Source organism: Cavia porcellus, unplaced genomic scaffold, assembly GCF_034190915.1.
Source record: "Cavia porcellus strain 051 isolate PalLab524CR breed Dunkin Hartley unplaced genomic scaffold, mCavPor4.1 scaffold_29, whole genome shotgun sequence".
NCBI classification, from domain to species: Eukaryota; Metazoa; Chordata; class Mammalia; order Rodentia; family Caviidae; genus Cavia; species Cavia porcellus.
Window position 1 is genome coordinate 45,761,188 of NW_026947512.1, and position 20,800 is coordinate 45,781,987.

The following is a 20,800-nucleotide window of genomic DNA, read 5'->3' on the forward strand; positions in this document are numbered from 1 at the left end:
AGTAAGGCAGGCTCTGCTTCTGTGGGGGGAGGCCAGTGCTGGCCAGAGCAGGCTGACTGGGCAGGCAAGTGATTCTGGGTGCAGTGTGCCTACGGCATGTGCTTTGCTGATAACCAGCCTGTTGTTAGCCTCTCACCAGGCCTGAAGTTGGTCAGTGAGTAGCGATACTGTGTACTGACTCAATTAAACTCCAGTATGAAGGACAGAAATATTAAACAGTATGTACTTTGAGAAGATAGAGGAGTGGCATCATGTGTCTGTGTAAAAAGTTGAACTTTTGGTATCATGAAAGACATTAGTTGCTTAGATAAAAGTGAGTGAGGAAGTTTTTTGTCATACATCTTTCAGCACTATTTGATTTTTCCAAACTATATTAATGTATTTTGATTTTTAAATTAAAAAACCAAAGGGCAACTGGGACCCCATTTTTGAGAAGCGATATTGGAAGTTGTTGACTTTATTGAGAACAGTGCAACCTTGATCTTCAGAGACTCTCCCTGACATGCCCAGGCAGAGTTCATCCACTGTGCAAGGAATTTAGGAAAGTTGTAAACCAGTGTGGTGGGTCTTTGTTACTGAAAACTCTCTGTGCTAGATTTGTAAGAGTTTTCTCTGAAGTGGTTGCTTTAACAGAAAAGAAGTGCTGGTTATCTAGTTTGACAATAACTCAACATTTTCCTTTCTTCAAAGTGTTTGCACAGAAGGTAAACATTTTGCAAAAATATACTCTTTGCTTTGGAAATTGAATGAGATCTTATATGTTGATGTCATCAGATGTTCACTTTGGGTCTGGAGTCATGTACCCTTGAGCTGACCACATGCTTATATTTTATGAATTTTTTAGTGCGTTTGAAAAGGCTGTACTCTTGTTGATAGCATCTGGTGTTTGATAATTACATACTTACGTCATTCACATTCTTATTTATTTCTTTAGTTGAAGATTTAGTGAAAGAAATGTTTAAGTCCCATAGTAGTCTATTTTCATGTTTTTCTTACAAAATTTTTTGCACTAAGAATGCTGATGATATATTTGTGACACTTTCTTAACTGTTCTATTCAAGTTGAGTACAAGTTGAATACGTTAAAGATTATGTATTAGTTTAACTGTTTCTATTAGTGGATATTATACCACACTAAGTTTGCCAAATAGATTTTTTGATCTGTTTTCTTTCAGTATCATTTTATTTTTCAAATCGATATAAATTTTAATGTGATTATTACCTAAATTCCAACAAGTTTTTTCTTAGATATAGATAAGACTGTTCTGAAATGTCTATGAAAAGACAAGGGAATTAGAGCAGTAAAGACAATTTTGAAAAAGACAGAAGGAATTACTGTTATTGATTTTAAGACTCAGTAGTCTCTCTCTCTCTCTCTCTCTCTCTCTCTCTCTCTCTCTCTCTCTCTCTTTTTAAGTTTTTTGAGACGGAATTTTGCTGTGCAGTTCAGGTTGGCTTTGAACTCTCTGTGTAACCCCATCAAGCTCATGGCAGTCCTCCTGCCTCAGCCTGCTGAGTGCTGGGTTTGTAGATGTGTACCAGCACACCCTGCTAAGACTTACATAGCGACTGTAATGAACACTCACTGTGTGGCATTAAAGAGGAGGGACGATGCTGAGATATCAGTGGAACAGAACCCCCAAAGAGCCGTACAAATATGTCCAGCCCTCGTTTTTTGTGTCATTTTAAGTATGTGCCTTGTGAATAAGTAGATTTTAGTTTGTGCCTCACTAAGATTTTTTTTTCCCTTTGGAAAACATTTTTTTATATGAGAGTATCACATTGCCATTATTTTTAAATTTTAAAAACATATAATGTAAAAAGCAGAAAAGAAAGGTTCTGTCTTGGTATTCCACTCATTTCATATCCAACTCTTTTCCTCAGTAAGCTATTATTAATTCTGTATTGAAATCTGCACTGCCCTCTCTCTGAACATTACAAAGATACCTCCCTGTGTCCTGCCAACGTATACACTGAAAAAATAAAAATGGATTAGACTTTTAATAATGTTGTGAAATGTATTTACTTAACAGCACAGGGCACAGATCTTTCAGGTAATTTTGCAGAAATGTATCTTACTCCATTATAGATATAGCAGTTACTTTACCACAATATGAAAAATTTCCTTGACTACAGTTAATTTGGAAGTCCTGAACATGTCTGAATTTAATCTCATCTACTTTTGTGGATACTCTCATAGTATAATTTCCTAGGACAGTTGTGCAGGATAGATCAATCATGGCTGGAGGTTATTGTCTTTCAAAGCTTGAATTATTTCACCCCATGCTCTTCATGATTTGATGGTTTGTGTCGAGAAGTCTGCTGTAATTCTGATGGGTGTTTCCTTGTAAGTGATCTGTTTCTTGTCTCTGACAGCTTTTAATATTCTGTTCTTATATTGGATTTCTGGAATTTTGATTATTATATGCCTGGGTGTAGTTCTGTTTGGGGTGTAGGTGGCTGGGGTCCTGTATGCCTCATAGATTTGAGTATCTTTTCCTTTTTCCATATTAGGGAAGTTCTCCTTGATTATTTCTGTGAATAGCCTTTGCAGTTCATTTGTTTGTATCCCTGCTTCTTCCTTTACATTCTTAAGTTATAGATCGTCTTATCATCTTCTAGCCTTTTATTGTTACTGCTTGTTTTCTTGTTATTTTTAAGAAGTTTTTCCTTTCATGCTCCCACATTACAAATCTGCCCTCCAGTTCAGATAATCTATCCTTAGTTTCTTTTAAGCTGTTATGCCAGCTTTCAGTAGAGTTTTTAGTTTCCTGGTAATTTCTTTGAACCTGCTTCATGTATTCTATGTTTTCTCTATTTTCTCCATCAAATAATTCTCCCCTTTTTTTCTGTTCTTCCATTCCACCATCTGTTTTTTCTTGGGAGGTACTTAGCATTTCTTTAACTATTCTACTTATATCTTGCTTTCCTTGATTAAATACTTCACTTTTGAACTCGTCTATGAAGTCCCAGAGATCACTTTATGTCTGTTGGTGCCGTGCCTAATATTGCATGTTTTCTGTCCTCATTCTTCTTTGTATTTACCTTTTTTGGATCAGTGTTCTCAGGATTGGGGACTGAGGACCCTTTCTTGTTGCTCCCTCTTCCCATACTTTTTGTTCCTTCCATACAAGCATATATAAGAGGCCCAATTTCTTTGTTACAGTTTGTTTGAATTGCACTGGCTGGATGTTCCCGCCCACTGCAGTGTACTAGGGAGACACAGACCTGGGCAGCCTATGCTGGGTCCGCCCCTCCAGGTCAGTCAACCTGCTGAAGGCTTCACTGCATTAGGGTGCACTGCCAGGTGCAGGGATCTGGTTTGGACTAGCCTACTGGGTCTTAGTCTGTGGTGTCACCCAGGTCAAGCGCTCCCCACCAATCCCGCTTGAGAGGGGAATATGTGATTGAAGTCACTGCAGCATCCTGTTCCAGCTAGTCTGCCCGGTCCCAGAATGTCCTCTGTTGGAACGTCTCCTAGTCTATAGAAGGGTCCTCATTCTTTTCACTGCAGGTCAATGCAGGGCTCCCTGCCAGCTCTGCTCTCAATTCGGTTCACTGATTCCTGCTCTCAGAACTTTCGCGTCTCTATCCTTGCTGTGCCGATTCAGATGCAGCGGCGGCAGGAAATTCAAGTTGCAGTTTTCAGAGGTGTGGGTTCCAGCTTCGTCACTGAGACTTTAGCTGTTTCAGTCGTAGCACCAGGATTGCATTTCCTGTTGGTTTCTCTCAGCTTAGTTCGTTCCTGGGTCGGCAGGCTATATCTCCCCCTGCTTAGGACTCCCCACACCGCACCATTCCTGGATTCTAAGCTGGCTATTTCAGAGAGCCTCCATAGCAGCTGTTATCTATCCGCCATGTTCTCCCAGAAGTCCCGAGAGCAACAATCTTAACACAGTCTCCTGGGCTCTGGATATGGAACTGACTCACCCCAGCTGCTAGCTGAGTTTCCGGGTTCCCAGTTCCAGAGAGGGTCACTGGCCGCGTCCTGGGCAGGCTTGAAACCTGCCAGGCAAGTACAGCCTAGTATGGCTGGGCTCTGGGCGGGCCCTTGAGCTCTGGAAGTAATGATCTTAACTCAGTGTCCTGAGCTCTGGATAGGGAGCTGACTCACCCCAGCCTCCAGCTGAATTTCCAGTTCTTTTCATCTTGAAGTGATAAAATCCATAGTTTCTTTTAGCTTGTATTTCATTACTTGAGCATCTTTTCATGGCTTCATTAGGTTCTATATATTTTTCTGAGAAGTTCATATTTTCCTGCTTTTTGTTGAGTTGCCATTTTTAGAGCTTCTCATATATAATTAATATTAACTGTTTGTTATATCTGTAATGTATCATTTGTCTTTTACTATAAAATATTTCAAAATATAGTCTTGCCATCCACATCCCAAACAGTTTGATTCTACTCAGGCCACAGAGTAAACATTGCTTATCACAACACCTGGAATTTTGGAATTTTCTGGTCCTTAAAGTAACTCTGCCACTTACCGACACTTGTCATCTTACGTCTTGTGACTTTATTTAATATTCTGAGTATACACTGTTAATCAGTTCTTGAAAGGAGACTCTTGTTTTTAACTGAATAGGGAAATGATTGGTGATTCCTCTAAAGACTTACGAATGCATGAAAATATTTTCAAATCTATCTAAGAATACTAGGTATTTAGAAGATAGATGAGAAATGACTTTTTATTTTGGGATCTTATCTACTTTTTGGATTTTTAAATTTTTTAAATTATTTTGAAGATAGAAAAATACAACAGAATAAGACAAAACAAAGCCAAATGAAACAATGCAGTCAAATTGGTACAGAACGTCACAGCAGGTTATCAGGATAACAGTAATAGGTACCATAGTATATCTCGTTATCTGCACAGTACTCGTCCTTTCAATCAGGTATAGCAAAATCAAACCAAATACAGAGCATCATAAAACCTATCACAGCAGAGTATTGAATAGAGCAATACAGTTAATCAGAACAAAGCAAAACAGTGCTAACAATATTAGCCTTCAAAGAGATGGTAGAAGGAAATCCCCCATATTTGCTGTCTTGCATGTGGTCAGCCTCCCAAGAGATGCTCAGACCTCTGGTATCCATTTGCTAATGGCGGGGTGCATGGGAAGGATGGGATGTTTGATTCTTAGCCTGTGCACTGGTAGGCTCATGACTGCTTACCAGGGAGGCGAGACTTTTTGGGTTTTTAATTATATGAGTGTATCTCCTCTTGTAAAAAGTAATTGAAAATTATCAGAAGAAACAGTTTTTAGAGCTCTTTGACTCCTAAACATAATTCTTCACAAACCTGTGTATTTTTTAGAAGAGTAAAGATAACAATATTTCACTATATCACTATATATTTATTATCAACTTGTACTTTATCTCATTGGTGCACTTAAATATTCTGGTCATGTGTAGTTGATTATCTAAGAAAACTTTAAAATAGCACCCAGCAGTCTTAAAAAAAAATTGGTCTTTTCCCCCCTAATTTATCAAAGTAGAGCACCTTTTACAAAAATACCCGTTTTCCAGAAAACTGGAAAATTTCTATTAACTGTTTGTTTATGTGTTTGGAGGCAGTGTCTCTATGCAGTTCAGGCTGGCATTGAACTTATTATGTAGCCCAGGCTGCCCTCAAACACACTGCAATCCTCCTGCCTCGGCCTCCCAAGTGCTGGGATTACAGGTGTGTGCTATTACTCCCAGCTTTCTATTAATTTTTTAGTTGATTCCTTTAGATCTTTGGTTTAATGTTTGCTCTCAATTTTTTTTTCAATATTTAGGACTCATCACTTTCATATCTCACTGCACAAAGTTAGAACCTTATAACGATTCATTTTTGGTACTGATTTTATAGAAATGCCTGTGTTATTTAATCTTTAATAAAACACTGGAAAACAGGTTTTGTTAACAAAATGTTCTTTTACTTTTTGAAGAATAAATAATTGAACTATTTCAGATTTTTTTAGCTATCCTTTTGATACTTGTTTAATAACAACAACTTATTAGAGGTGTTATAGTAGTAGATTTCCTAATCGAGTCTTTTCTGTAATCCTAAGATCAATTCCATATGGTTACTTTTGGTTAAAGAAATCAGTTTGTGAATATTTTTCTTAAAATCTTTACATCTATATTCTTATAGAATAGATTGTACTTTCATCCTTATTTTAGATCTTTATGTCATCTTTGTCTATTTTGATCATTAGTTGTGTGTCAATTAGTTTCACATCTTTTTCTATATTTTCAAAACTACTATAATACTGGAATTAACAGTATCTTGTAAGTTTGAAAATAGTTCTTCAGTAATTTGAGTACGACTTTATTAATATGTTTGGTTTTTTTTTTTTAACTTAATTCTTGGGGCTTTTTTTTCCAGATTTGTAGGAATTTCCAGTGTGTAAATGCATCTGTTCTGAATTACGACTGTGACATTCAGGAGAAGTGTCATGGACATGGGGTAGGTGTTGTTCTCTTTTGGTTTATTTATGAAAGTAGTGCTGAATAATGAGAATTTCCCAGTGATTATGAGATGACAGTCCAAAGATTTCTGGATTCTTAGCTGTTGGACAATTTGCCAGTAAGATGTTATTCTCAGAAAGAGTTTAATGATATTCATATTTTAATCCTTGCTCTTGATTTCCATTCTGTAGTTGAAACAGTAAGATTCACAGTTAACAAAGTGATATTTTGATTGTTTTCAAGGTGTGTAATAGCAATAAGAATTGTCACTGTGAGAATGGCTGGGCGCCCCCCAATTGTGAGACTAAAGGATACGGAGGAAGCGTGGACAGCGGACCTACACACAATGGCAAGTGATAGGAAGAGAACCCCGAGATCTCCCAGGAGCCCAGACTGGGCCACCTTGTACCACCCTGTTACATCAGTTACACAGTAAATTGTGTTGATTATGCCTTCTAAATTCTTTGCAGATATTTCTGGATTTGTGTAGAGTTTTGTTTGGTTTTTTAGATAACGGGGATTTGAACCTAAGGAGCACTGTAGTGTATCCCCAGCCTTTAAAAAAATTACAGTTTGAGAAAAGCTCTCTCTAAATTATCACTCCCAAGTAGCTGGGATTGTAAGTGTGCAGTACCATGCCTGGCTCGTTTCCATTTTTTCAGTCCCGTTTCCTCCAGTCTGTTGCCTGGCCTTACATCACGTCTCGTATCCAGGCACCTTGTTTTCCATCTTGCTCCCTAGACCCGTGTTCCACTTCACACTCCAGAAGTTTAGGGTTTTCCTTTACATATTTATGATTGTCAGTGTCTTGCTTCAAATTCAGTGCTTTTGCACTGCGGTGAGCACAAATTCCCCAAATCCTTAACATAGCTTAAATGCTTTGATTTTCCTGAGCTTATCTTTCCAACCTCTTTATGCTTTAAACAGATTGTAATTTCTTTATAGGAAACTCTCCTTTACTGCTGAGCCCTCAAACCATTTTATTTTTGTTTTGTTGGAACTTAGCTGATTGCTGCCCAGGCTTCTGTTTATACCTTACTTCCTAATGGAATTTTTCTCCCAGCTGCTTAAATTTAAACTAATAATCACTTTTCTTTGGTTCCCTAGAATTGTTAGTACATCACATATTATAAAAGTACTTAGTTACTTGTTTTTATTCTGTGCTAGACTATGAGCTCTTTACAAAGAGCTCAGTACTATGTGGTTTCAGGTATGCCCTGTGAATTAGGAAGTATTGCTTTGTCCTGTTTTACATTCTCACTGCCAGGATAGGAGGATTCCAATTTTTCACATGCTCTTTAACATTATGTATGATCATATTTTTAATTTTAGCCTTCTGATAAATATATAGTGATGTTTCACGTGTAGTTTTAATTTTTCATTTCACTATTTATGATGTTTAGCGTCTTCTTACATGCTTATTTGCTATCCACATATCTTTTTAAGTGATATGTCTTCAATTTTTTTTTCATCTTTTTAGTTGAGTAGTTTGTCATGTTGAGTTTTGAAGGTTCTTCATACATTATGAATGCAGTTCTTTTAATAAGTACATATTTTCTCTTTGTCTTTTTATAGTTTTCTAGTTTCTTAAGGTAGAAAAATAAGGTCATCTGTTTGAAGCCTTTTGTCTTTTCCTAATATAATGTATCACTGTAACACTGTAATGCTATCAATTTTCCTCAGTCATTTCTTTTTTTTTCCTTGTATCGGTACCAGGGATCGAACTCACAACCGCCTGCTTGCAAGGCAGGTGCTTATGCCGCTGAGCTAAATCCCAGCCCCTCTCAGTCATTTCTTTATCGCACAATTTAAATATATCTTCTTTCATTTTTAAGTGACTTCTGATATATTTTTATTTTTTTCTTTGACTCAGTTTATTTATAAATGTTTTATTTTTGTTTTGCATTATTGGGGATTTTCTTGGTATCTTAATTTAATTAACTCAAATTTTTATTCTACCATAGTTAATATATTTATATGACTTAAATCTTTTCACATTTGAAACTTGTCTTAGTACCCTGAATGTGGTTTATCTTAGTAAAAGTTCTATATATGTGTGAGAAAGAATGTGTACTCTACTGTTTTTGAGTATTCTATAAGTAATAAATATTAGCTGATAGATGTTCAAATCTCATATTTTGCTGATTGTTTTTCTACTTGTCTTTCAACTATTGAGAGGAGAATATTGAACTGTGGCTATAATTGCTAATTTGCCTGTTCTCAAGTTCTATCAGTGTTTTATTTTTTACTTTTTAAAACATTTTAAACAGTTTTTATTTTATTATACCTGTTTTCAGTACATAATGATTACAGTCATTGTGGGGTGTTACTGCATGTACAAATTCACGTTGATTCCTTTTTCCATCTTCTTCCCTTTTGCTTCCTCTTCCGTCCCTCCATCTCTTCATCCCCTCCCCCTTCGAGAAAAATCTGTCACCCTCGTACCTATTTTCTGTCTTTTATTCTGCTTTTCATTTATACATTGGGTTTCTCATGTAAGTACTTTGGATACTCACATACCATGTGATGGTAATTAAACTTGTGTTTGTGATTTATTTCACTGCATATTATGGTCTCAAGGTGCATCTGTTTTTCTTGAAGCGACACAAATATATCCTCCTTTATGGCAGAGTACCCCATTGTGTGCAAAATTCCACATTTTATCTGTCCATCTGTTGACAGACATAGGTGCTGCTTCCCAGATTTAGCTATTATGAGTTGTGCTGCTATAAATATGGGTGTGCATGCATCACCGTCTTTAACTCTTTTTGGGAAGATAACTAGAAGTCCTCTAAAAATAGGTGGGTCGAATGGAGTTCCTATTTTAATTTTTGAGGAATCTCCATACTGATTTCTATGGTGGTCAGCAACAATTTAGAAAGATTCCTTTTTTCTTGGAGTCTTGCCAACATTTGTTATCATTTGATTCTTGATGTTTGACATTCTTTCTGAAATAAGATGGAATCTCGGTGTTTTAATTTATATTTCTGTAATAGGCAGCATTGTTGACATTTTTTCATATATTTATTGGCCATTTGTACTTCTGCTGAGAGGTTCACTTATTTGCCCGTTTTTTGACTAGTTCTTTTATTTAGGGAGAAGTCTAATTTTATTCTTTAGTTATTCTAGATATGAGTCCTCTGTCTTAGATGTAATTGGCAGAATTTTTTCCCATTCTGAAGGTTGTTTCTTCACTCTGTCAATTTTCTTTGTTGTGCAAAAGCTTTTTAATTTGATACAATCTCACTTACTGATTCTTGATGTTATTTCTTGTGTAACTGAGGTTTTTTTCAGGGAGTCCTTGTCTATGCCTATGTGTTCTAGAGTTTTATCCATTTTATCTTTCAGCAGATTGTTTCTGTTTTAGTATTTAGATCTTTCCTAATTTTCTCATAGATACCACTTCTCAATTCTGATTGATTTTCCCCTTCATTTTGTATTATACTGCCCTGCTTCTGTGCATGCCTCGTAATATTTTTGTGGGTTCCAGAAATCATAAATTTTACCTTGTTAGGTAATACTGAGCTTTGTTCTACTGGGCTTAGGTTTCTTGGACACAGCTTGTTCCTGTGCAGAGTTTTGTCAGCTTAGTTAGATGTGAAAAGGCAATTATGCCCCTTCTGTTTCCACTACTACACTCAAGGCCACGTTGATTAGGACAGTTCTGATGTGAGCTTTAGTAACACACACACTGCCCCATCTTGAGAGCTATAGAAATTTTACCCACACAGATAATTAATGAACTTCTTTTCAGTGAAGGGGATCAAACGTAAGGCCTGTGCATTATAGTTGAGGATCTTCCTACCGAGCTGTGTGCCTAACCCTAATTAATGATTCTTTTTTAATGTGTAGAACTGGAATTGTAGGACCTCTACACTGAGCTTGAGATGGGGTTTTGCCGAATCACTGAATTGTGCAGACTGGGTTCAAACTTGTGATCCTCTTGCCTCAGCCTCTCAGAATGCTGGGATCACAGGCATATCACCCTACCTGGCTAATTAATGATTTTTTTAAAAGCTATAATGAAGTTCAGATTCCATAAGCAATGAAAAATAAAATACACAAAATAATAAACTTTTACATATAGAAAAGCATTGTACCATAGATAAATGATAAAATAGGAAAAAATTTCCATTTTATATACTGACAAAGCTAATTTCTTTAATACATATAAAGAACTTTTAGAAATTAAAAAGGGAAAAGATAATTCAGAATATAGAAAATAATCAAAAGATAGAGCACAGGAAAGAAATAACAATATTTCCTTTATTAAACACAATAAGTGTACAACTCGGTATAAAGAAAGAAATGTAATCTAAAATTATGTTAGATATAATTTTTCACCAATCAGGTTGGCAAAAGTCCAGAATTTTGACTCTATTAGGAAGTTGTGAGGAATTACTGCATGTTGTTTGTAAGTTGCTAAATTTTAGCCATTTACTATGAAGGACAATTTGATAATATCTTTTCAAAGGTGATTGCATTTACCCTTAGGTAGAGCAAGTCAACTTTTGGGAAATTATTCCATGGTTATTCTTGAATCTACATAGTATGTATGACATTGTAACTTTTTTTGCAGTAGCAAAAGATTGGAAAAGTCAAAGTGTCTATGAGTAGAATATCCTCATAGTGAACTTGTGTGTAGGAATTGAGAAGGTTCTTTTTATGTTTTGGAATGGTATATATAAATGAAAAAAGTGATTTACTCAACAGTGTTTATTGTATGCGACTTTGTGTGTTAGAAAGGGTTAACAATAAAAGCATTTTGGCCTTGCTTGTAGGTATGTGAAAAAATACTGTAAGTTTAAGAAATGAATGAAAATAGTTGCTTTCTGGAAGATAAAAATGAAATGAACAGAGATAGAGTATGAGCAAAACTCCTCAGACTGTTCAGTTTATAGCAATTTGATTTTTAAATTGATTTTATTGATACATTTTAGATATACATAATGATAACGTTCATCTTAGGAAATTTACTTCTCTATATGGTATATCTTGATGCTTCCTTTTTCCCATTCCTCTCCCTTCCCTGAAACCCCTCTCTCTCTCCTTATTTTCCAAAGGTTTGTTTCTGCTTTTTCCTTCTTTCCCTTTCCTCCTCCCCTCTTCATCCCTTGCCTATTTGGAATGCTTTCTTCCTGCTTCACATTACCTGTTATAGACTTTGGTCCTTACTGACACTTGCTGTTTCTCACACCAGGGAGACCATGTGATATTTACACATGTATCCAGTTTGTTTCACTTGAGAGTGAGGTTGCAGAGTGCATCCTTTTAACCAAGAAGTGTCTCAAGTTCAGTGTAAAACACTGATTTGATATCAAGCTGATGTGTTCTGGGTAGGATGAGCTAACATCTAGTTTAATGGCCATTAAAGTATGTTTCCTCTCTCTAGAAAAGAGCACTGCATTGAGGGATGGACTTCTGGTGTTCTTCTTATTGGTTCTTCCACTTATTGTGTTTGCTGTTTTGTTCTTCAAGAGAAATGAACTACGGAAAATGTACTTCAGAAAGAAGAGATCACAAACACATGAGTACTTGGATTTTGACTTTTTAATTTCTATTAAGTAATTTGAAGCAGTTATTGATGATAGTCCTGTTATAGGGGTTGACAGTCTTTCAAAAGTTGGGTTCCAAGCCATCTCTCTGTTCTTCGGTGGTGGTCATGGGTAGAAAAGGGGGCAAGGAGTGTGCTTCGGTGGTGGTCATGGGTAGAAAGGGGGGCAAGGAGTGTGCTATGTGTGCTCCTTTTGCTCACTGCCAATTGTGAGGTGGGAAGAGTAGAATTTCAGGGTGTGATACCTGCTTCCTAATTGGAGATTGAAGTGCAGGATAAAGATAAAACATTGCAAATGTTGAAAATTTTTCTTCTGTGTGTTTATTTCATATTTCAGGTCTCACAGAGGGAAACTTTAATTCTCAGTTTTAAAAACTTTAAAAAATAAATTTTGACAGAAATATGTTAAGCATATCGTAACACTGACACCTGATGTTGCTATCTTTGTGTTGGACTCTCATAAAACTGTCTCAGGATTCACTTCTAATGTGCTGGCATCCAACTGTGGTATTTACTGGAGTCTGTAATCAGATCTGAGTTCAAGTGTTAGGTTTTTCCTTTGGTGGAATTTTGAGCTAAACCTATAAATAAAGCTCTCTGAGCCTCAGTTTATTTTCTATAAAATGGAAATGTTAATACTTCCTTTCTCGTAGTGGTTTTGAAAGGATTAAATAAAGAAATATTAACAAATAAAGCCCACAGCATTTTGTGGGCTCATTGTAATTACTTAATAGTGAGTTATTGTGATAGTGATTTCCACTCATCTTGATTGCTCACCTGTGCTTCACTGTTGCATGTCACCTCTTTACATAATTTTCCAGAGTGTCTTGTTGTCTTTGTTACTTTTCTCTCATTGCTAAGACAAAATACCTGGTCCCCAAAGTGAAGGAAGGAAAGGTTTATTTAGCTCACAGTTTTTGGAGGTTCCAGTCCATACTCAGCTGACTCCAAGGCTGGGTGATGTGGCTGAGGGGCAGCTGTTCGTGGTGACCACAAGTGACAAAGCAAAACGGTAGAAGGAAAAGCATGGTCCCATCCTTCCCTTATATTGTATGCTGGGGCTCTGCCCTCGGGCAGATCGGCACTCACACTGCCAATCCCAGCACTAGACAATGAACCAATCACAACAGCTAGACTCAGCTGCCTCTGTGACTGCATGAGGCTTTAGGGGGATGCCCAGACACAAATCATGACACTTAATTCTTGCTTTAATTTTTAGTGTTTTCTAAACAAATTTGTCTTCCTACTCTTTCTTTTTCTATTTTTCCTGTCACAGTTCTAACTGACCATTCTATGCAGATGGTGCCAAATTTTTCCCTGGCTGACTTGCTGGCTCTTCAATGTCTAACGTTTAGCTGATGTCTTTTTTTTACTGGGGATCGAACTCATGACCCAGTTCTTGCCAAGCAGGCACCTGTGATGCTGAGCTAAATCCCTAGCCCCAGCTGATGTCTTTCTAAGCAACCTATTTTATAATCTTGTACCCCTGATTTTTTAGTGACTACTTCAGATACTGTATGTGTAGTCTAAAAATATGTTTTTAACTTCTGTGATTATGGAAAATTTGCAAAAAAAATTAAGGTGTACTGGCCTAATTGATCAAATTATATAATCTCAGGTTTTTCAATTACTTAATTATAAAGTGTGGTTAATAATATTTTTTAGTATAATAAGGATTAATCATGTGGAAGCAGTTAAAAATGCCTGCAGACTTCAGCTTTCCTGGTAGGCATTTTCACTACTACTACCTAACGTACTGTTTTTTATTAGCAAAAGGAAAGATGTATACGATGTGTAATTTGAAAAGGTTTTAATCTTACTTTAGCTCAAAAGTAATCATGTATCTTTCAGGTCAGATGGCAAAAATCAAGCAAGTGTTTCTAGACAACCGATGAGTGCACCTCAGCATCCCATGGGTGCTCCTCGTCAGCCCATGGGTGCTCCTCGGCAGCCCGTGGGTGCTTCTGGACAGCCTGTGGGTGCTCCTCGACAGCCCGTGAGTGCTCCTCGTCAACCCTTGGGTGCTCCTCGACAGCCCATGGGTGCTCCTCGACAGTCCATGGGTGCTCCTCCCCAGCCCGTGAGTGCTCCTTGACGTATTTCTCTAGTAACTCCTCCTACAGAAGTCATAAGCTTAAGACAGAAAAGTGTTTTCTTTACTAAAGTGTTGCAAGCTGGAAATTTTTAAAAAGAAATGGGCTGTTGTTTGGTGGTAGAGTGCTTACCTAACACACTAGACCCTGAGTTTAGCCTCTAGCACTGGGGAAAAAAGATTTAAAAAAGGGATACATAAAATTAATGTGAACTAGATTTTTTTTTTTTTTTTAATAATTTGAGGGTATTCTAAGTGGTTCTTGAGTTAAAAGAATATCGGTAGGGTCACTGGCTCCGAGGATCTGGAAATTAAGAATGATTTGTCTTGAAACCAAGATCAAGAAATGACTTGGGAAGGAAGGAGACTGTCAGTAGTTTTTTCTCTCTGCCTGTTTAGGGCACATTACTAGGACCTGATACTGAGTTCCTAGAAGACCTCATTGTCTCACCAGTGTGTTACAGTTGAGTGGGCCCAAAGAGTCCAAGTTATTATGTATGTATCAGGAGGAAAGAATTGCAGTGTATGCCTCCTAGTGCATAGTAAATATTTATGTTTATTGACGATCACAGGATGGTAGCAGCAGGAACAAGCAGAAAGATAAAGGAAAAAGAGGGTCCTCAGTAACTCAGGCTTCCAGTATTGAGAGTCCGACACCTCTGCTGCTAGGACCTCTCACGGGGTCAGTGATCTGCCACCTCAGACATCAGGACCACCTCCTAAGTTTTCATTAAATTTATTTTGTGCCTCTCTTAGGACAGTGGAGTTGTGGGCAGTCATTAAGGTGGTGTTTTCAGCTGCATGGAGGAGAAGGGATTGGCTCACTTAGCTTCTCTGTTTCTAACTGTACTGTAGAATTAATGTTGCTAAGATGTGCATACTTCCAAAGCAATCTATGGATTCATTTCAATCCCTATCAAAATTCCAGTGATATGAGCTGAAGTGAACCTATGCACTTACAATTAGTTCTTGCAGTTCATGTGCATGAGATTTCTTAACATTTATTTGTCTTCAGTGTTTTGCATCAGTGTTTTGTAGTTTTCAGTGTACAGATCTTTCTCCTTTTTTTTTGTACCGGAGATTGACCTCTTGACCTCGTGCTTGCCAAGCAGGCATTTATGCCGCTGAATTAAACCCCTGGCCCCTTCTTTCTCCTTTTTGATGAAATTTATTTCAAATATTTTATTTTGAATATTATTCTGAATAAAGTGTTCTCTTAATATTTTCAGAAAGTTTGTTATTCGTGTATAAAAATATTAATGATTTTTTAATGTTGATTTTTGTCTCTTATGCCTTTACTGAATTATTTGTTATTTCTATCAATAATTTTGGTGGAATCTTTTCTGTATTTAAAAACATGTCATCTGCAAATGGAGATAGTTTTATTATTTTGTTATTTGGATGCATTTTATTTTTTCTTATCTAATCACCCAGGCTAGAACTTCTTGTACTTTATTGAATAAAAGTGAACATCCTTGTCTTTTTCCTAATCACAGAGGGAAAGCTTTCGGTTTCCCTGTGAAGTATAATGTTACGAAGGGCCAGGGAGTTAGCTCGATGTCATGAGCTTCTGCCTGGCAAACGTGAGGTCAGCAGTTCAATCTCCGGTACCAAAAAAAAGCATGATGTTATGTGTGGGCTTCTGGTAAGTTTATTGAAGTTCATTCAATAACTCATGAGAGTTATTATCAATAATGGCCTGTAATTTTCTTTTCTTGTAGTGTCCCTGTTTGTCTTTAGTGCCAGGGTAGTTGTACTGATCTCATTAAATGAGATTAAAAATATTTTCATCAATTTTTAAAAGTTTAAGAGACTTGCTACTAGTTCTTTTTTAAGGGTTTGGTAGAAATCAATTGTAAAGCTCCCTAGTCCTGAGAATTCTTCCTTGATGGAAGATTTTACGTTGCTGGTTTCAAGTCTCCTTACTTGTTATTGGTCTGTCCAGATCATCTATTTCTTCAGGATTCAGTCTTGATTGGTTGTGTGCTTCTAAGAATTTATCCTTCTTTTATATTTCCAATGTGTTACTATAATTGTTCAGAATAGTCCCTTATGACCTTTTGTAATTTTGAATTATCATTGTAATATCTCTTATTTCCAGGGTTTACTTCTTTCTTTTTTCTCACTCTAACATATCACATGGATGTGATAATATCTGTCCTTTAAAGAAAAAGCACAGCTATAATTTTCTTTTTTTCACTTTATCATTTATTTCATCTCTGATCTTTGTTACTTGCTTCCTTTTGCTAACTCTGGCTTAGTTTTTCTTGTTTTCCTAGCTTTTGAGGTAAAACATTAGGTTTTCTGATATTTTCTCCTTTTTAAATATACTATTTATTATTATACAAGGGCCATAAGTATCTCTTAGAACAGCCTTTACTGCACCCCACACATTTTTGGTTTTTTATGTTTCTATTTTTGTTTGTCTCAAAGTATGTGTATACATGTATCTCTTTTGATTTCTTCTTCACCCAGTGGTTGTTCAGAAACATATTGTTTAATTTGCATATGTTTGTGGACTTTCTCAAGTTCCTTTTGTATTGATTTATATTTATATCATTGTCGTCAGGAGTCTTAATAAGATTCTAATATTCTTAAATTTGTTAAGACTTGTGAAATATTTGATTACTTCCTTTTCTATATATATACACTTTCTGGTTGCCATTGCATTAAATCAGATATCTTAAAGTTATAACAGCCTTCTCTAAATTGATGATAACTTTTGTGGTGCTGGAGATCAAATCTAGGGTTTTGCACATGCTAGGCAAGCGTTCTACCCCTAAGCGACATCCGTAGCCCATATAAACAAAATATTTTAAAATGTCAGTGTTATAAATAATCTGTTAAGTACATTAATTACACATGAAACATATTTATGACTACTGTAGTAATATTCTTTTGCATTATTTTTCTTCTTTTAGCCTGTACATGCGAACAGATTTCCAGTACCAAGCTATGCAGCCAAGCAGCCTCCGCAGTTTCCATCAAGGTCAGAAGTGAATTTATTTAGATTACTTGACTAGAATAAAATCTATGTTCAATGCTTTAAAGTTTCTCTTTTTTTTTTTTTATTTAACTTACGGCAAAGTATTTAGACAATTTAGTTTAGGATAAGTTTTGATAGGATTATAGAAATTCTTTTAAAGAACTTTTATATGAATTTCATCATTTTAATACAATGTTGAAAGGAGTTTTTATTTAAAAGAAATCTGAGCAAGGCTTAAAATGAACTACTGCTGAAGCCAAAGGCTACCAAAGGCCTTCAGCAGTAGGCAACGAGACAGAGTGGACAAGTCTTCCTATTGAGAACAGCCAGGGAGCCTGGCAATGTAAGAAAACATGCTTTTAACACATAGGAGACCAAGAAGGTGAGGAATTATGGCGGTGAGGTTCGGGTACAGAAGAAAGCCAAAAAATGATTCCAACTTTGAGTACCACGTTTTCTTTTCTGAGTTTATCTGCTTATTGTGAAGGTGATAAACGAGAAGCTAGGAAGTGGAGGAGAGCTTAACAAACTCACAGGGTCGTAGGGATAAGAACTGGAGTCCTGCCTGGCAGACACACCCTGGCCAACATCTGAGGCTTTGTGTTGGGACCAGGGTTCAAGGTGCACTATACCCTCAACTGAGTTCTTGGTTTTAATATTTACCCTAATCAAAAAAGCCAGGCATGCAAGAAAAGAAAATGTTATTAAAATTAAGGATCAATGAACCCTAAAAATGTGCTCAGAAGGTATTCAGTTAATAGTCACCTGACATAGACTTTAAAATAATCATGATAATTATGTCATGGAATTAATAGTCAAGTTTGAGAGTTTCAGGACAGAACTAGAGACTTTAAAAAAAAGAATAAAATTCTAGAACTTAAACCACAAGAATTGAAATTAAAGACTATCAGTGGCCTTACAATCAGCAGGAAAGGAACAAATTTATTAGTACGTTTTACATCGTATGAAATGTGTCTGACCCTTGTCCTGCCAGCAAGTCCTTCGATTCCAGCTCCATTGCAGCAATGAGAAGGCCCCGTGTATGGTCTTTATTATTCAGTGTGAACACTGAAATCCCACTGAGGATGAAAAGAATCTATAAATTGTAGGACATGTATTTACCAGGGGGTGTTCTAGTGTGCTGCTAGACTGGAGGGACACTGAGCTTGAGTTTGGTACAGAGTTAAGGAAGGTGTCTAAGAATGAAGGCGAAGATGGCTAAGCATAATCGTAATGGCACAGTTACTTCTTGGAGTGGATGTTGTTTGAAGAGCTGGAATTTCCGCTCTCTGTATGTAAACACAGAGCTGGTATTTATACTTAGCAGTAATTTGTTGTCCGTAACACTGTCTAACATTCAAGCAAAGTGCCTCATCCACTTCATGGCGCGCTTATGTGTCTTTCACAATTTGACTTGAGAGTTTGAGTTACTCTTTCTGATAACATAAGCTAGCACCTTGCATATGTGACTGTGAAATAGCAATATAATGGTCCCATTTTAAATTCTAATTGGAACCCTTTAACCATTGATTGTCATATTATTAATAATTTCAGAATATGAAGCACTCTTGTCTTCAGGCTGAGAACGTAGCTATGTGGAGCTTGTCATGAATGCGGCACTATTTCGTTCAGTCCACACACACGGCTAACTCTTTTCTTACCCCCGCAGGCCACCTCCGCCACAACCGAAAGCGTCATCTCAGGGAAATTTAATTCCTGCTCGTCCTGCTCCTGCACCTCCTTTGTATAGTTCCCTCACTTGATTTTATATGCTTCCTTTTGCATATGTCTTCAGGGAACTGAGTGAATGTTTTACTCCTTGGCATTTTCTTGAGAAGTCTTTCTTCATATTATAACTATGAATGGAAACAAATGTCACAAACTGAGTGGGAAGTGGAGGACTACAAGGAAATGCAGTCACATGAGAAATCCGTTTCCAGCATTGAAATGTCTTACTGGTCATCTATAAGGTTAATGTACTAAACATGGATTATGTTATTTTGAACATGTTACAGCAGTGATTCTCAAATTAATTGCATTGGTGTCAGATTTGTTATTATGTGTTTAAATATTCTGAATTTTTGACCTTGTTTATCATTAATGTAGTTTCTGATCAAATGTGATAATCTAATATCTTTGAACACTAATTACCTGTCAATAATACCTAGTATTTTTCATTTTGCACAGACTAATAACCATTGTACACTAGAATCTTGTGTATCATTCATAACATGAATAAACAGATGTTCTGTTTTTGGAAAAACACACAAAAACCATGATTAAGATGCCATAATATTGTTTTGAAAATATAAAATATGCTAAATGAGTGTATGTTTATTCACATGCTTACTAGCTTCCTTTTTATGATCTATCACTGTAACACTAATAAAAAAATTAATTTAATATTAGATTTCTATCATGCATCATGTTAAAGCATGACATTCTTTTACAATAGCATTACTTTAAAGTATAAGCTTTAAGGTACGAGATATCTAACAGATTTAATCAGATATGCCGTTGACTCATGGCTGTAATAAAGGAATAACTGTAATCAATCATTTGAGCTATTATGAAACCACTTAAAAATTTATGAGCACTTTAAAATCTGAATTTTTGAAGCTTGATATTAAATCACTTAGAATGTTTACATTTACTAAGGTGTGCTGGATCATGTCTCTTTTTGACTCTAATATTTTCCTAGAAATTAGGCTGGAAAAAAGAAGGAAGACAAAGTTTTCTTAGATAAGTAGAATATAGTATGTTGTCTGTGGATTATTATCTTAGCTATGTAAAAAATTTTTACTGTGGAAGAAATGGTATGATCAATAAAATTTTAAACAAAATTTTTCACAACCTTTCATAATAAAGTTTAATAATAGGTTTATTAACGGTATTTCATTAGAAATTTTTTTTGTTTGTGTATATAACATTTACAATAAATAAAATACCTGAAATTCTCTTTTGTTGTCTCCCAGTAACTTCCTAAATACTCAATTATTCATTACCTTATAATTAAAAAATAAAATTTTAGATAAAATCTTAATCAAGCTTGCCAAATGTGCACAGTGACTTTCTTATTAAAGGACAAGAGATTGGTTTTGAAGAAGATAGAAATTTTAGTTCCTTGAAGATAGCACAGTAGGTTGCATATTAAAAATTATGATCTATCCTAAAAGAATGGCCTGTATTTCTCTTTAAATCTCTGAAAGACCAGACAACAAAGGCAAGACAGGGGCACCACCATCCCTGACTTAAAGTTATACTGTAAAGGTGCTGTGATTAAAGACAGTGTGATGCTGGCAAACAAAAAATAGACCCGAAAATCAGTGAACAGATTAGAAGATGCAAAACAACTCCACATATACTAAACCACCTTATCTTTTACAAAGAGGCCAAACACATTCATTGGAAGAAAGATAGCTTCTTTAATAAATGGTGCTGGAAAAACTGGCTCTGTACATGCTGAAGATTAAAATTGAACCCATATTTTCCACCATGCACTAAACTAAATTTAGAATGGATCAAAGATCTAACTAGTAAAAGCGAAATGTTAAATCTGCTGAAAGATAGAATAGGTAAAACTCTTGAAGACTGGTGTAGGCACAGACTTTTTATGAATAAAACCCTGACCCACAGGAACTATCACTAAGAACAACTGGGATCTCGTATTATTAAAAACCTTTTGCACAGCAAGAGAAACCACCAACAGAGTG

The 20,800-nt window shown here is 36.1% G+C and overlaps 1 protein-coding gene across 1 annotated transcript in view; it reads left to right on the forward strand.

Annotated features, from left to right (window-relative positions):
* Adam9 (ADAM metallopeptidase domain 9) overlaps positions 1-20,046 on the forward strand; it is a 105,432-nt gene extending 85,386 nt beyond the window's left edge. The window contains exons 17-22 of the mRNA XM_013144676.2: positions 6,373-6,453; positions 6,699-6,804; positions 11,848-11,986; positions 13,861-14,089; positions 17,023-17,090; positions 18,757-20,046. Coding sequence (XP_013000130.2) covers positions 6,373-6,453; positions 6,699-6,804; positions 11,848-11,986; positions 13,861-14,089; positions 17,023-17,090; positions 18,757-18,850 — 717 coding nt within the window. The 3' untranslated portion in view covers positions 18,851-20,046. The remainder of the gene's footprint in view (positions 1-6,372; positions 6,454-6,698; positions 6,805-11,847; positions 11,987-13,860; positions 14,090-17,022; positions 17,091-18,756) is intronic.
* Positions 20,047-20,800: the final 754 nt, after the last annotated feature.